Raw genomic sequence first — 17,335 nt, 5'->3', positions numbered from 1 at the left:
GTGATAGCTAAAATCAGACGAATTAAACGTCGATCTGCAATCTGAAATGGGTATTTTGCGGGTTGATGAATTCATCTCCGAGGCGCTCTTTAATATCAATAATTGTACATAAAGAATGATGCTGTGTGTAATGTCAATAATTGCACAGTGAGAATGATGCTGTGTGTAATGTCAATAACTGCACCTATAAAATGGTGATGTGACTTACCGATTGACACAGATATCCTTGTCTCTATGTCTTGTTGATAACAATCAAGATGTAATTAAGGAAATAACCGTTTAAACCACTATCATGAGTTATTTAAATGAATGTGTAAAAATCAATAATCCCGTTAAAATGTAGCAAGTGAGAAATAATTCCATCTAGAATACCCAAACTTCAAGTTTAAAAAATTCTGATTGTAGTGATGGAGGTAAGATACACAACCAAAAATCCAAGATTGTTATCTCCACAGTCGGTATTTTTCTCTCACACACAAACACACAGATACACAAGCAGAGAAACATAACATACATACCATACATATGCACACACAGGCAAGCGCAGCATACACACTCACAGAAAGATACGGGCACACACGAGTAGACACACACAGAGACACTCACAGACAGACACTCACATAGACAAGCAAACGGACAACACACAGACACACAGACATACACATACACAGACACACAAATGCACATGCAGCCACACACTTACAGACTCGTTTCTGAATGTTTTTACTAATAAATGATGATTGTCTCTACAGAGGATGGACACCACACAGACAGTGACCCGCTGTTTGCCGTTGACACCAGTCAGTGTGGTTATGATTATCTTGATGTTGACTGTGACAATGACACCGAGCAGGAAAGACAGCTTCCCATTGGGAATCAAAGGGAATCTCCCGAGCTCTGCACCGTCTGATCTTAACAACCAGATCAAACAGTGAGTATTTGGCTTCATGATTTATAGCATTATTTAACACCACAGAAACCCGCCAATGACTGGCACTAATCACCACGGTGACATGTGTATTTGTAACCAAAGTTGCAGGTTTGTTCGGTAAGGGCTGATTCTAATGATTATAAACCTTAACCAGCACCAGTCACTGAATCTAATCAATCGCAAACGTGACTTGAGACTTATTAGACTGAAGTGTAGTGATCATGTGCAGCTGCCACACAGGTATTCACGCCTATTGATGATGGACCTAAAATTAAAAACTTCTTTTCAACAACTTCACAGTGATGTGATCCTTAGTTGGATGTGACTAAAATCTTAAAATTTATATTTACCACTCTAAACGTTTGAAATTATTTTCTGCATTTGAGTCAGAGACTATTGCTCCTGTACTTTCCTCGTAGAATTGTTATTTAATTTTCCTGAAACGAAATCCGATCTCACATTCTGCTATTTATAAATGTTGTATCTAATGACAGAAACGTTAATGAAAACAGTTGGGAAGAGTCTTTCAAACAGCAGACGGTGATTGAAACAAAGTCACAGCCCCAGAAATTGTCATAGCCAATGTGCTGAAAATTAGCATGCTATAAGTGAATCAATATTATCTTATTAATGAGAATCAACTTCTTTCCTTTAAATAATATCTGTTTTGTTTGTTTTACAGAGTCGTTCAACTAAATTTTCATCACCTATAATTCCTGATTATGATCAGATAGAAAACCAGTGGTCAAAGTGAATATACATGTTCCACCAACTTACAAATGCAATTAGTATGAACCCGTGCCATATTCTTTTGTGATAGCAAGTTTCCATGTGTTCTCGAGGTAAAATATTCTTCTGTGATTTTCAGAATGACTTGTGCCCATTTCAGGATGAATATAATGTGTATTTTGAACACTGCAATAATTTGACAACATTATTGGTGTTATCGTATTACACAGAAAATGGTTGTGATTTTATCCTTTGCTATTTTGTTTTGACTTAGCTATAATGCTTGCGATTCTAGACTGCAAAAAACTTGAGATTTTTTTATTTTCTCGTCATTTTAAAACACTTATTGTGATATAACTATTAGATTTCTGCACATATTTGTTTAGCTTATTTGTTCAATTATATGTATCAATTTATTTTATCTCATAAAACGAGACATTGATTAAAAACGGCTCCAGTTTAAGGTGAAGGGCGTATCCAAACCAGAAAGTTCTATGTTTATTCTGTAAATTGCAGCGATTGTTAATTTGGCGATTAAAACTAAAAGTAGAAGAAGGGCAAACAAAAGCGATTTGATGTTTTGACAGCACCCAACATGTCTCACGAGAGGGATACCTGCTGTTGGCTGTTTATCTAATTAACAACCAGATTGCAAATGGTGAGCGAAAATCAAATTGTCTTTAATAAATATCAAATGATCATGAAACCGCCCAGCTGCTTGTCATTGTTTTCAAGTGCACAACACATGAATCACTGACATCTGTCTGTCCCTGACCACAATGGATTGCAAAAAAAATTAGCAGCTTCGTGATTTGAAATTCGGTGTCATTCTCAGGAAATTCAGCTTCGATCATTGAATCAATCACACAAAAAGACAAACAAATAAAAAAGGAGATACATGGATACATAGATGCATAGATAATTAGGTAAATAAATACGTTGGGCAGGGGAAAGTTGGCAGAGGAATATGTGAGGTAATAGGTGGAGTGGGAGAATTGACAGGGAGTGTGGGAATTTGGATCAGGGAAGAGAGATTTGACCCCGGGGTCTGGGACCGTTACGCCTTGGGGTAACAGTGCGGAATGGCGCAATCAGTGTGGCTGCCCCTGGAGAAGCGGGAGGCTCTGGGATCATCCAGTAAGGATAAGAGATGAGGATGAAGGAGAATGTGGAGGACTGAACGGCAATGATGCGGTTAGAGGATTTGGATGTGGGATAGAACGCTGGAAACGGTGTGGCGTAGAAGATAGTGATGTGTGGTGGAGGGCATTGATGCAGTAATGTGGGGTAAAAGGCAATGATGTAGGGTAGGGGCAGTGATTGGCGTTGGGTATAGGGCAGTGAGTGATATGGGCGCGAGGGCAGTGATTGGTGTAGGGTAGAGGGCAGTGAGTGATGCAGAGTAAAGGGCAGTGATGTGGAGTAGAAAGCAGCGATGTGCGGTAGAGAGCAGTGATATGGGGTAGAGGGCAGTAATGTGAGGTAGAGGGCAGTGATGTGGGGTAGGTGGCAGTGATGTGGGGTAGAGGGCAGTGATGTGGATTAGAGGGCAGTGATGTGGGGTAGATGGCAGTGATGTGGGGTAGAGTGCAGTGATGTGGGGTAGAGGGCAATGATGTGGATTAGAGGGCAGTGATGTGGGGTAGAGGGCAATGATGTAGATTAGAGGGCAGTGATGTGGGGTAGATGGCAGGGATGTGGGGTAGAGGGCAGTGATGTGGGGTAGAGGGCAATGATGTGGATTAGAGGGCAGTGATGTGGGGTAGAGGGCAATGATGTGGGCTAGAGGGCAGTGATGTGGGATAGAGGGCAGTGATGTGGGGTAGAGGGAAGTGATGTGGGGTAGAGGGCAATGATATGGATTAGATAGCAGTGATGTGGGGTAGAGGGCAATGATGTGGATTAGAGGGCAGTGATGTGGGGTAGATGGCAGTGATGTGGGATAGAGGGCAGTGATGTGGGATAGAGGGTAGTGATGTGGGGTAGAGGGCAGTGATGTGGGGTAGAGGACAGTGGTGTAGATTAGAAGGCAGTGTTGTGGGGTAGAGGGCAGTGATGTGGATTAGAGGACAGTGATGTGGGGTAGAGGGCAGTGATGTGGATTAGAGGGCAGTTATGTGTTGTTGACCAAACCCGGCTGCTGGAACGCTGATGGCAAAAGAATGGCGTGACAATTCACCACCAACTGTGACTATAGCATCTCCACAGCTACAGCCTTTCTTTGACGGGTGCGAAAACAGCCTTCTTCTCCAACATCATCTTGGAGAAAAAAAAAACCAATTCTAAAGTCCATTTTTATCACGAACAAAGCCTCCTCCGTGCGCCACCTCAGGCCTTCTCAATTTTCACATTAAATGCCAAGTGCGTGGAGGTCATGGACTTCTTTTTAACTATAATAAATAATGTCCGCCTGGCAGTCTCATCCTCCTGATTTTGTCACCCATTACCACACACTTTCCTTGCCGCTCAGCCTCCCCACTCTCTTCCTACTTTCAGGGCCGCGCCTTTGTTCACCTCCATCCCTCTCCCTCTGGCTCCGCCCCGGTATTCATTACCGTGAAGCGCTCTGAGACGCCGTCCGGCTTGGAGAGCGCTACAGATTTCTACGTTTTTGTTGTTGATTTTCCATCAACTCCACAGTCTCTCTGCTCCAATGTCTTAGCTCTTGTGTACCCGTGGTCTTCTGGGGCTCTCAGCTCCAGTATTTGTGCTACTGTACGATTGATTGGTTCAGTGTGAATACAGTTTAATGTTTTATATATTTAATTTCCCCCTCTCTGTAATAAACTCACTTTAATGTTATCTCTCATTTGTGAATCAGAACTAACCTCCAGTGGTACAGGGAAAGGCAGGTGAATTGGACTAAGCACGTTTTACTTTCAAAGACATGGCAAAGAAAAGTTTTTTCTGTGCTATCAATGCTGAACACACCATGATACCTCTCCTATAACACCTGAGAAATCTGAGTGTTTCCTGCTTGAAATCAACCGTATTTGCATGCGAGTGTGAGAGAGAGAGAAAGATCGGGCGGGTGGGTGTGGGATGGGGTGGTGGTGGTACTTGTAAGTTTACTGACGAGGAGGACTTGCTGCAGAATCTGCAGAGTCAGATCATACAGAGAGATAACAATTATTTTAGACGACATTGCCAGCACCACAGACTTCATGGTGTTTTGCAACAGTACCTGGATGCGTTGTTACGGTAAACAACGGTCAATTTAACACATTAGAAACATTTATCTAAATCCACTATTATTAATACTAAAATTATGAACAATGACGCCAGTACCTGTAGCAGCATAAAAATAAGATCTGTAACACCAAACAGATTATTCCCGAGCGTTTCTGTGCTATAATTACAGGCCTACCAAACACTGTAGATCGAATCTCTGTGAAATTTAGACCTCAGAGGCCCATGTCCCTGGCGTCTGAGTTGTGTTCGCAGCTGACACGTCTGCCCGCCAGAACTGCCTCATGTGAATAAGTGTAACCATCATTTGATCATATACATTCCAAAGGACTTTATTCTGAGCTAAAAACTGCTAAATTTCTGTGACGCCTGTTTGCTGTTTAAAGAGTTACCTTAGCAACTGCTGTCAGATAACATCTGAGCTGCTGCTTATTTGCTGCTTCAATCCGTGTGTATGTGTATGAGGGAGAGACACAGAGAGAGAGAGAAAGGTTATCAGGAGAGTTAAAACTTATGCTAGTTGGCACAGACTGCGCCATGGAGTTTATTGTGCTTTGCAAAACGATCTGGATGTGGAACTTGAATTAAATGCCGGCCTAATTAATATATTTGCAAATGATTTCCGATGGCATTGTTTCCGGCACTTTGTTTGTGTGTGTGTGTGTGTGTGTGAGAGAGAGAGAGAGAGAGAGAGAGATGGGAGATGCAGCTTTGGGAGGGTGGGGAGGTGAAAGTTTGGGGGACGAGGATTACTGGCACCGGAAGCTGCAGAAGCAGATCATACAGAGAGATAAACTATAATTTGGTCGACACGGGCTACACCACAGATTTTCTGGTAGTATGCATTAGGACCTATTTGTGGTGTTGAAGTAAATAACGGCCAAATTAACACATTATTTCGAGTTATCTAAATCCACTATTATTATAGTTAGAATTATGCCATATAACATCAATAATGTAACAGCAAAGAACAAAATATGTGACACCAAACAGAACATTCACGAGCGCTTCTGTACTATAATTATAGGCCTCTGAAACACTGTAGATCAAAGCTCTGTGGGATTTAAACCCCAGACGACAATGCGCTCGCATGTATGTCGGTTCACACCCCACATGTCTTCCCACCAGAGTTAACTCATCCGAATAAGTACAACAGATATTTGATCACACATAATATGCCTCTTCTCCCGATGAGTGACGAATTAACACATTAATGCAAATGGTTATAATATTTATTTAATTTTGTTTAACGTTGTTCTCACATGGCCTTTGAGACTTTCTGCAATGAAAATGAAGCTTTGCATTTTTTGTAATTTTCATTCTTTAGCCTGAGACGTATTAAAATTCAATGTGTACTACACGAACAATAACTATTAAACAGTGAGACTAATCACAGCAACATTATGTACGTTAACCTGACCATTCTAAATGAATTTACATGATTCGCCAAATTATCTATCGCCTTCATTTGCCCATATAGACAATACGTTGAATTCATACTTCAAGTGAAGGTCAATGGTCTCTGAATAACAAGCATGGTCTCTGTTTAACAGTCGTTGTCCAGCATTATACTAATATTCCTTGGATTTGACATGGTGCATTATCACATCTTCGGGACATCACAATGTTCTTCACAGAATATAAAGTAAAATACTGTAGACTGTACTGTAACTGTTGGGCAATAGTGGTAAATAAAGCAACATATTTCTACTATTGCGCTTCACCTGTCCAGAAATTTGGTTTACTTTGAGTAATAAAGAGTTAGCTTGAAAGCTCCCTAGGCCTGCTGTCTTGTCGGTTTTTTAAAACATTACAATAAGATAAGGAACCCAGTCTCCAGCCTGCAATAACTCGGGCAGCCACGGGTGGAGCAGATATTTCTCTATTTCAACGTGAAAGATCAGTTGTACTCTGAAATAACGTACAACAACATCAACAAGATTTCATTTAAAGAGCGCCTTTCACGTCAGGGGAAGTCCCAAGGCCCTGGACAGTTGTGTCAGCACCCGAGCAGCGGAGAAATGGTCAGGGTGAGGGGAGGGAAGGGAGGGAGCGAGGAGGGGGAAATGGTCAGGGTGAGGGGACGGAAGGGAGGGAGCGAGGAGGGGGTAGAGAGTCGAGAGTGGAGCTGAATGCACGGTCAAAGAGAATGGTCTTGAGACCGGCCTTGAAGGAAGAAAGGGAGGAAGCAAGGTGAATGCACTGGGCGATGGAGTTCCAGAGCCTCGTGGCTGAGAGGCTGAAGGCCCGGCCACCGATGGTAGGGGTTTGGGGCGGGTGATGTGGAGCAGACCGGAGCCAGAGGAACGGAGGGTACGGGCAGGTAAGTAGGGGGATAGTAGGTCGGAGAGGTAGGAGGGAGCGAGGCTGTGAATGGCCTTGTAGGTGAGGATGAGGATCTTCAATTCGAGAAACGTAGAATATTCTTGGGATAATATTTGGGAAATTTTTGGTAAATAAAGCAACATGTTTCTTCTAATGTGCTTGATCTGTCCAGAGCTTTGCGTTGCTTCGTGTAATAAAGAGTTAAATTTAGAGTTCCCCAGCCCTGCTGTCTTGTCGGCTTTTGACAAAATTATAATCATGAAAGGAAGCCAGTCACCAGCCAGCAGTACGCCTGGTGGCCACAGAGGAAGCAGATGTTTCTGAGTTTCATTGTGAAAGATGAGCTGTTAAACTGCAAGGGAGGAAACTGGCAGATACTTTCCGTGCAAATTAATTTAACTGATGTGAAATCTAAAGCAAATTTTCACTCTGTCCAGTTGAATTACCGCAGATAATTAAATCAGAAATTTTGAGGAGCACTGCGGAGTTTGTTGATTTTAGGGCATCACCAAATTAAAACAGTTCTACCTTTGTCATGAAGTGACAGGAAAGCTGTGGTAACGAATCTACTCTTTTAAAGCAATTCAAACCAAAATACCGAATTCCAAATAAAACACAGATTATCGTAGATAGTGCAGAGAGTTGTGACGCTGCATACCAAACATGAAAGCTGGGCTTCGACAAATTCGTGATTCCTGATCCGAGAGAATTTTGTAAATATCTGGAACAGAAATATAAAAGGTTGCGTGGGAAATGGCTGGAGAATGGGATGAACCTATTGCAACAATTATTGAAGAAGGCCTTTTACTCAAGCACGATTGTCAATGTTTTAATGGGTTGATCATAGCCACCAGGTGGTAAAGGCCTACATCATACTCCCCAGGTCTTTATATAGGTTGATCATAGACTCGTCCGCACCTTTAAAGCCGTTTTCGGTTGTTGCCTCAACCGACCTGTGTAAACACCTTAGACCATACGAACTAATCCAATTCCTCCCTTTGCCTGTTTGATGTACCCTGCCTTGCCCTGCTCATCACGTCATTGGTCTTTCAGGCTATCTGGCCCCACTCTCTGGGATCAAATTATCCCAGAGATCATTTGCCTCCCTACTCCGCAATTAACTTTTGTAAAATGATTTACATTAATCGACAAATACAGTTTGGCTTCATTTGTCCATTTGGCAATAATTCCCATTCATACTTCAAGCGAAGATCTTTGCATGTTGAGACTTTCAGCCTAGTTCAGTTTATAACGCCTCTATCGCCTCTGATTCAGAATACTGTGGGATGAAGCCCAAACAAAATGTTGGAATTGGGTCAATGCCAGAATGTCTGAATGGCTTATAATGGTGTACATGTAGAACTAGAATCTGTTTTTGCCTTGACTAACACCCAGCTGCAGTGATGGGGAACCTCTGCATTTTTGGAAGTACTCAATTCTAAACACACGTTTAACTGAGGCACCCTCCTTGCCTGTGCTGCTGGTTATTAATAATAATATGAATCCTTACATTTGATATAGCACTTTTCGCGTCTTCTTGGCATCTCAAAGCGCTTCACAGAATATACTGTAAAGTGAGTTAACTGCATGTCTGTGGGGAAACGTGTATCATTTTTCTATCTTACGATTAAAAAGGTAAGGGAGTTTATCCTTCAAGTTATTGTGATCATTACTGATTAAAATGATATTACTGTTAATATCAGACATTGTGGTCATCTTAAATAATGATAATAGGCGACTCGTTGCGGATAAAAATATAAACAACATTAACCATGTGTATATCAGAGGATTTCTGTAGAAGGTCAGAATGTGGTAGATGCTTATCAACTTCGTGTTGTTGAGCACCTGGCATACTATCAAATTTTTCGATCATATCAACAGAGTTATGTTTTATTCCCATGAATTCTGTGAAATTTGAAACAACTAGGTAAAAGTTGCTTCCAGGTAGAATACAAGCAGAAGTTTTAACTCTAACTTTTCTGCTTATTATGTATATTTCAAAGAATATTCCAAACCAAAACTGCAGAAAATGTAGATGCAAATAAAGTTATGGAAATGCATTTAAGGAGAAATTTAAGTTTATAATACGGCAAAGGATGTGAGATATATTCAGAGAAAATACACATTAACAAGGCGTATTTTCTGCAGGCAAAGTTTGACTAACTTCATGGGTTAAATTCTCGAAATAAACAAAATAATGGATAAAATAATATTAACGAACGTGGCACACATAAACTAATATTGAACATGTCTTGGTTCAAATGGTATAACGTCCCATAAAAAACATGGCAAGTGGTAACACTTGATGTTAAAAATATGCAAACCCATGTACCGTCTGAACATCGCCTATAGCTTTCTTTTAAATCCCTCTGAGAATTTTACCTGAACCGACCTGTGCAAACTCCTTACACTTAAAATGTTATTAACTATGTCGTGATGCAAAATAGACAGACATGCTCGGCCTGCTCCCCATCTCCCCCGCTCGGTATTAGGTTTCGCTTCTCTCTGGCGCTCTGGGACGCTACCTTGCGTGAGAGGTGCAGTACAAATGTAAGTTGTCCGTTTGTGTAAACCTGGGAATTGATTCCCTCGTATAACAGATAAACGGCTGAACAAACAAAACATTTTCAGGAGCAGAAAACGATTGTAAATAAAATTGATTTGATATTGTTCTATATATATTTATTGTTTGATAATTGATTGAGTAATTGACCTTTAGTCTCTGACAACAATTTGACATTTTCCTTCGCTGCAGTACAGCAACGTGAATGTTTGTTCCTGTCAGAGGCTGCAACAGAAATGTCGACTCAGTTGATCTGCCAGTGGTCAGAACAGGTTTTGCTGGCTGGAAACTGGCTTCCTCATCCGTTGCAAATCTAACATTTTAAAAGTTACAAGGCAGCCAGGTTCCTCAACAAGGACACATCTCTTGACTCATCAAGCAAACATAAAATACTGACGATACATGGATAATATAGTAAAAAAAAAGCAACCATATCTCCGCATCCCCAAAACAACCACGATCCTAACATCCCAGCACGCAGCGTCACTAACAGGAGGTACCACAAATGCAAGACATGTTCAATTGCTACTCAGAATTTTAAATCCCATATTGGAAATTAAGCATAATTTTACCCCAATGTCTCAACCAATTTCGACAAGATGCCAAGTACAATTAATATATTGCTGGGAACATTCAGAGTGGAGGTATCATGTATCCAGATACTTGCCAATTCAGCAGTGATCCTGACCCCATCCATGACCCCATGAAGCGGAGACTGGTAACTGTGACAGGAACCAGCCTAATCGCTGATCAATTGTCAAGTCAGGCAATGAGATGTGTGGGAACCTAAGCACGTACAGCAGCCAAATTCAAGAAGATCAAGTGTAGTAACTGTTCCTATCGGATATTGCTGTGGCTGTGCACCTGCCAGAAGAATCTTCTTCTGAAGTTCGCTGGAGCGGACAGCACTGTAACACCATCATCAACAACTTGCACATATATGGAGTCATCACTGAAGCGTAGCGTCTCAGACCGGATATCCCTGAATTTATTCTGGATGATGACCTCCCATCAGACAGCTATGCCCTCGGATCTCTGATGGCTGTGATCGTTGTTTCCCATCTAAGGAGATGCATCTCTCCCTCAGTGGAAGCAGATCCCAGATACTGAAATTATTTCAGTTATTATTCACAGAGATCAATCCGGGTTACTCCTAGTGAAGAAGTAATCCGGACACCTGAATAGCTAGGGTGCCCTTGCCAGGTTACATCGGCGTATTCGGGATGATTGGAGCGTTAATTCACAAACATGATGTTCACCTCCACAAGCTCATCACACGCAACTGCATCTGTCAGCTCCACTGTTGACCTCCACCTGCTGTTCTGGCCGAATGATTGTCAGCCATTAAGTGGTGCAAGATCTGGCAATTTGTTTTCATGAATGTTTACCATATAGAGGTTGCTGTTGTACAATTGTTTTTGCTTGTGCCTGAAACAGGTCTGGTCTCTGTATACAAAATCAGAGGGAGCTCTCTGTATATCAGGCCTCGTCTCTATACAACAAATCTGATATCTGTATAACAGGCCTGATCTATTATAACAGCTCCCCTGTATAACAGGCCAGCTCCCTCTGATTTCGTTTCAGATTCCAGCATCTGCAATATATTGTGTTTTGTTCTAGTATCTCTGTAGGTTGCCTGGTCCCTGTATAACAGGCTACGTCTCTGGTACTAGGACTGGTCTCTGTTTCACAAGCCTGCTTGGTGTAATACGGGCCTGTTCTCTGCAAAGGAGGCCTGGTCACTCTATAACAGGCTGTTCCCTATATAACAGTTCTGGTATCAGCATAACAAGCCTTGGAGTCCTGTGGAGTCCTGCAGCTCATTGGTTATAACATTCGCTTTGCAAGTGAGAGACGTGAGTTCAATTCCAGGCAGGGCAAATCCTTGGGCAAGTTTCCTTACTCCACACACCTAACATTAATCCCTCCAAAACCAAAACCAATAATTAAATTGGTCATTTTCTATCTACGACTGGTTGTGGGACATTGCTGTGCGCAGCTGGCTCCAAACAGGAACGGTGCTACATGTAGACAATCTGTTGTTGTTATCTAGTGGCTGAGCTAGGTGGGTACATGGTATTCAACAGCTGATGAAAGATAATCCACCCATGGCTCATTGACAGGACTAGGGAAGACCAGTCACTGTTGTTGACAGCAATTGGAACAGTCGATATTAACTGTAAATAAACTCCCTGCCCCTTAATTAAAACTGCACTATTAATTTTCCGGTATCGAACACCAAGGTAATGAAACTCAGGATAAGAAGGTTCTGTATTAAGGAAACTTCTATGCAGCGATCTCTATGTAGAGAAAGGTAATGTTGACAATCAGTCTCTATTGTCCTCTTCTTCTCAATGAAATGTGTTCAAATTGTGTCAAGACATTGACAAACACATGTACAGCGTTTCCCCTTTCCAATCAACCACTTTACAACAATACAATAAGACTCATTCCTCTTGATTTTTACAGAATGGATACCAGCGAACAACACATTCCTCCCCTGCTGGAGCAAATCAACAAGAACAGGAGATAAGAAACCTCTGTATTCATAACAACCCAGCCCCCAAGTAATCTCCGATCACCATTCACACCATCTACTTATTTATTTTTCCCGTTCTGGTGCAAAATACCTGCTTTTATATTTCTTTTTTCACACACATATGCAAAAAAGGAAGCAAAAAATAACAAATATTAATCAAGGAAACGCCAGTGAATTATGAATACAACCTCCCTGGAAAGCACAGGCACAGGAAGTCCATTAGCTGCAGAAACAACTGTCTTTGTCCTCAACGGGTTTACATATTTGATAGCGGACTATCGTTTGATCAATGCATTAATAGTATATATGTTAGATTACCTCTGCTGTATGTAAAATACACACTAAAACAGCGTAACAATCAACAACACAGAATAAAAAAAGTTGAAATATTAAAATGATTAAAACTATATATTTTATTTGAACAAAGCTACTAAATAGCACATATATATTCCTATTATGTATCGTTGTTTTCAGTGTTCTGCACATATATTAGCTGTTGCAATCACACACAGGCTCACAGTCATTGCACTTAACAATACATTCTGTGAAGCGCTTTATGACATTCTCAAGGTTCGAAAGGGTCTAAATCAATCGAAAAATATACGATCTGTTTATTATTCTACATGTGAAACTCTCAGGGTGGAATGAATACTTTTAAGCAAATAACAGCAATCTATATTTTCGCATTGCAGCGAGAGTAATAGAACAGGGCAGTGTCCCCAAATGTAGTCAGCTGTGTATATCATTTTCAGGCATGTTCGTGATGCGAAATGTGCTGTATAACTGTATATTGTTTGGTATTGTAAGTCTCCATTCATTTCTCCCTGATACCTCAATCCCTTACTCTACAAGTGAAAGTCCACCTTCCTCTGTCATCTATTGATGTGCTAATGTACGCTCATATAGAAAGAGCTGTTTCACCATCATCCACTGCAAAGCAATTTAATCAAATATGTTTGTTCGCTTACAAAATAAATCACATGGTTATATGCTTTCACTAATTTGATGGCTGATTCTGGTACACCGCTGTGCAAAGGCTAGCTGTCACGTTCATCCCCAAGATACATTGTTTTTGAAAAGTACATCTTCAAAAGTGCGTTGAGACATTTTCCTAATGTAAAAACTGCAACATCAAATGTGGGAATTGTTGCTGTTCGTATTATTGTCTGGTGCATTTAGTCTCTGAGTCCTCAAGGGGCCCAATTCACCTCCTACATGAGGTTAAAAGAGACTCACAGTGAACTGTGAATTGAATGGATCAATATGTGTGAGGCAAAAGCAAAGGATGGAAATTATATCAAGTGTAAGGGAAAGATTCTGTGTCTGAGACGGAGGACAAGCTGGAGGCGAGCTGGGTTCTGAGCGCTTTGAGGAGATCAATAGAGAGGTCAGGTTCCTTCTTCAATAACCCTTTCCTGACTTGTCTTTTTTTATTTGTCGATAAAGAACCACAAGCCGTACAATAATAACCAGAGACAATGCGATCACTAGACTTTGAGAGAAATCGATGCAGGGAGTTTGAGACTGTTGGAGAAACACATGGAGAAATTGAGATTGTGAGTGACACAGTGTTTCAGAGTGAGAGAGAGTATGAGTGATAAATGTGTGAGAGAGAAAATAAGAGTGCGAGCAATGTTACCAACAGATTTCACACGAATTACATTACTTTCCACAAAAAACTGAACTCCCGAATTGAAAATCGCAATAAAATGCAACTTGTTTCATATTGTATAAAACTTGCAGCTTGAAAGAGAGAAATATTGGCTCCTACTCTTCCCACCCGAGGTATTACAGACTGGAGATAGGTTTCCTTATCTGATTGTAACTTTAACAAAAGCCGACAAGTCAGCGAGGCTTGTGCACAAGATTGTCGGCTGCTCGGCTGGGGAGCTCTCAATTAATCTAATATGGTGTACAGTGGAGCTGGAAAACCCAGTCAGAAGGACACTGGAAAAGTCCAGCTGGGAATTTACGAAGGCGTGGGTGAGTGATCCGGCAGCTGTAGATGTGGTGTATCGATTGGGAAAGGGAATGTGGAGGAGTTGGAATAAAGTGGTTGTGGTTAGGGAATTGATGTGGGGAAGAAAGCAAAGCTGTTACAACAAGTGTTGCTCATTCTTCTGATCAGAATTGAGCTTTTGATGTGCTGCCGCGTCATTTTCTTCTATAAATGCACTTTGATTCTGAATAACGTCTTGTCTGAAATATTGTTGATATTAGAGTTGATATTCAGAGACGTCTCTGAAACGTCCCGAAATATGATGAAGCGCGGTATCAATTGCAAGGATTAATATTATTATTGCTGTAAAGCAGATTTGACGCTGAAGACGAGTTTACTTTCCAGAGAAATACCGAGCAAAAACTCCTCTAAAGAAATGCTGCTGTTCTGTTTAGTTGTTTTTTTCCGTTTGCAGTTAAAGTTTTAGTACATCTTGCAGGGAGGTGTTGCGTGGTTTGTGCTGTACATCCGGAAACGTTGCTAAGCTAACACCATGCCAGTGGTTCAGCTACACTTCAGCCTTTGCTATTTGGCGGCATGTCCAATCTTATCCCTTTCGAGCAGCTTATATTCAGCTGGTCTGAAATCTAACATCCGGACAAACTCCACTCTCTTTTCGCAATAGCTTCTCGGGATCTTTAACATTTGTTCACAACACGGCACAAGCTGGACCTCAATCTATCGTCACATATTAGAGCCTAACGTATATAGAGGGAGTGAGAGGTGGGGAGAGAGAGAGGGAGAGCGAGAGAGTGATTGAGAGAGAGAGAGAGAGAGTGAGAGTGAGAGAGATAGGATGTGAGTGAAATTGGGAGTGTGTGCGTGAGAGAGAGATAGAGTGTGAGAGATAGAGTGAGTGAAACTGGGAATGTGGGCGTTTGTTTGTATGTGTGTATGTGAGAGAAAGCGCGAGAGAGAGCGAGAAAGAGAGAGAGAGAAAAGATAGAGAGACAGATGCAGAGGGAGAGGAAGATTGAGAGTGTGAGTGTCAGTGAGAGTGACAGATTATGAGAGACAGATTGTGGGTGACAGACTTTGAGAGAAACAGGTATTTGGAGACTGAGAGTGTCAGAGTCACAGTGTGTGTGTGACTGCGACTTTGAAAGAAATAGATGGAGGGAGACTTATAATGTGGAAGACACAGATGCAGATAGAGAGACTGAGCGTGTGAGCTACACAGTGTTTCAGAGGGAGATAGAGTGTGAGAGATACAGTGTGTGTGTGAAAGAGACTGAGAGTTAAGCAAGGTTACCATCAGATTTCACACGAATCACCTTAATTTGCACAAAGAGCTGAACTCCCGAAGTGAAAGGCGCTGCACAAGTGTAATCTTCACTATATTTTATTAAACGTGCAGCTTGAAAGACAGAAATACTGGCTCCCTTTTTGCTCATCCGTATTTCAGACAGGAGACTGACTTCCTTATCTGATTGTAATTTTTCCAACAGCAAACAAAACAGCAGGTCTGGGGAACTCTCAATTAATCGGATGTTGTGTGTTGTGGAGCTGGAGAGACCAGCCAGAACAAAGTGCATTTATGGTAGAAAATGAAAAGGGTGAACATTTCTATCTGCAACAGTGTCTCCCACAGTCACTGGAATAGTCCAACAGGGAAGTCACGAAGGTGCGGATGACTGTTTCGGCTGTTGAGGGAACGAGAGGGAGAGAGAGAGAGAGAGGTAGAAAGAAAGAGAGAGAGAGAGAGAGGAAGAGATTGAGTGAGAGAGAGAGAGAGAGAGAGAGAGAGAGAGAGAGAGAGAGAGAGAGAGGGGAAGAGAGAGAGAGTGAAAGAGAGAGAGAGAGAGATAGAGAGTGAGAGTGTGAAAGATAGAGAGTGAGTGAAACTGGGAGAGTGTGGGTGTGTGTGATTGTTGTGTGGGTGTCTGTGTGTGTGAGAAAGAGAGAGTTAAAGAGAGAGAGTGTGAGAGAGAGACAGTAATGGTTAGAGACTCACTGTGTATATCACAGTGTCTTCGAAAGAAGCAGATGGAGGGCGACTGAGAGTGTGGGAGACACATTTGGAGATAGAGATGTTCAACCTTTTCATTTTCTGACAAAAATCCACTTTGATTCTGCACAAGCTCTTGTCTGGAATACTGAATACGTCTCTGAAACGTCTCTGAAGACATGATGAGGCGCTATAACAAACGCAAGGATAATTATTATTTTTACTGGAAAGTAGATTTGAGATTTTAGACGAGTTTACTGTCCAGAGAAATACAGATACAAATCACCGCTGAAGAAATTCTGCTCCATTTTTAGTTGTTTTTTCCCTTTCCAGTTAAATGTTTGAGCCATTTAGCTGGGAGGTTTTGTGCGGTTTGTGCTTTCTATCCGGTAAAGTTGCTAAGCTGACACCTTGACAGTGGTTCCGCTACGCATCAGCTTTTGCCATTTGACACAATGTCCAATACTGACCCTTTCATACGGCTTAAATTAAGCTGGTCTGGAATACAACTTCGGGGATAATTTCCTTCTCGTTTCCAAATAGGACTCGGGATCCTTAACATTTGTCCACAACACGACACACATTGAAACTGAATTGATCATCCCAACTTACAGCCTAAAATACACACAGAGAGAGAGAGAGAGGGGGGGGGGGGGGGTTGTTGTGAGAGATACAGGGAGTGAGTAAGATTGGGAGTGTGTTTGTGTGTGTGTGTGAGAGAGAGAGAGAGAGAGAGAGAGAGAGAGAAATTTTGAGAAAGTGACTTTCAAAGAAGCAGATAGAGGTATATTGAGAGTGTAGGAGACACAGATGGAGAGACAGGGACTGAGAGTCTGATCTACACAGGGTATCAGAGTGTGAGAGAGAGTGTGTGAGAGACGCAGTGTATTTGAGAGAGTCACAGTGTGAGAAAGGTCACCATAAAATTTCACATGAAGTACATTAATTTGCACACACAGCTGATCTCCCGATGTGAAATGCGCTGTACAAATGTAACTTGTATTATATTCCATTAAACTTGCAGCTTGTAAGACAGAAATATTGGCTCCCTAAGCGGTCAACCCAGGTATTGCAGACTGGAGACGGTTTTCCTTATCTGATTATATTGCTCT

At 41.6% G+C, this 17,335-nt stretch overlaps 1 protein-coding gene across 1 annotated transcript in view; it reads left to right on the top strand.

Moving 5' to 3' along the window:
• LOC103189877 (deleted in malignant brain tumors 1 protein-like) overlaps positions 1-910 on the top strand; it is a 54,424-nt gene extending 53,514 nt beyond the window's left edge. Inside the window, exon 14 of the mRNA XM_042345291.1 lies at positions 753-910. Coding sequence (XP_042201225.1) covers positions 753-910 — 158 coding nt within the window. The remainder of the gene's footprint in view (positions 1-752) is intronic.
• Positions 911-17,335: the final 16,425 nt, after the last annotated feature.

This window comes from Callorhinchus milii, unplaced genomic scaffold (assembly GCF_018977255.1).
Source record: "Callorhinchus milii isolate IMCB2004 unplaced genomic scaffold, IMCB_Cmil_1.0 Scaffold38, whole genome shotgun sequence".
Taxonomy (NCBI): Eukaryota; Metazoa; Chordata; class Chondrichthyes; order Chimaeriformes; family Callorhinchidae; genus Callorhinchus; species Callorhinchus milii.
The sequence above is the reverse complement of the archived record's forward strand: the minus strand, read 5'-3'. Positions and strand labels throughout refer to the sequence as shown.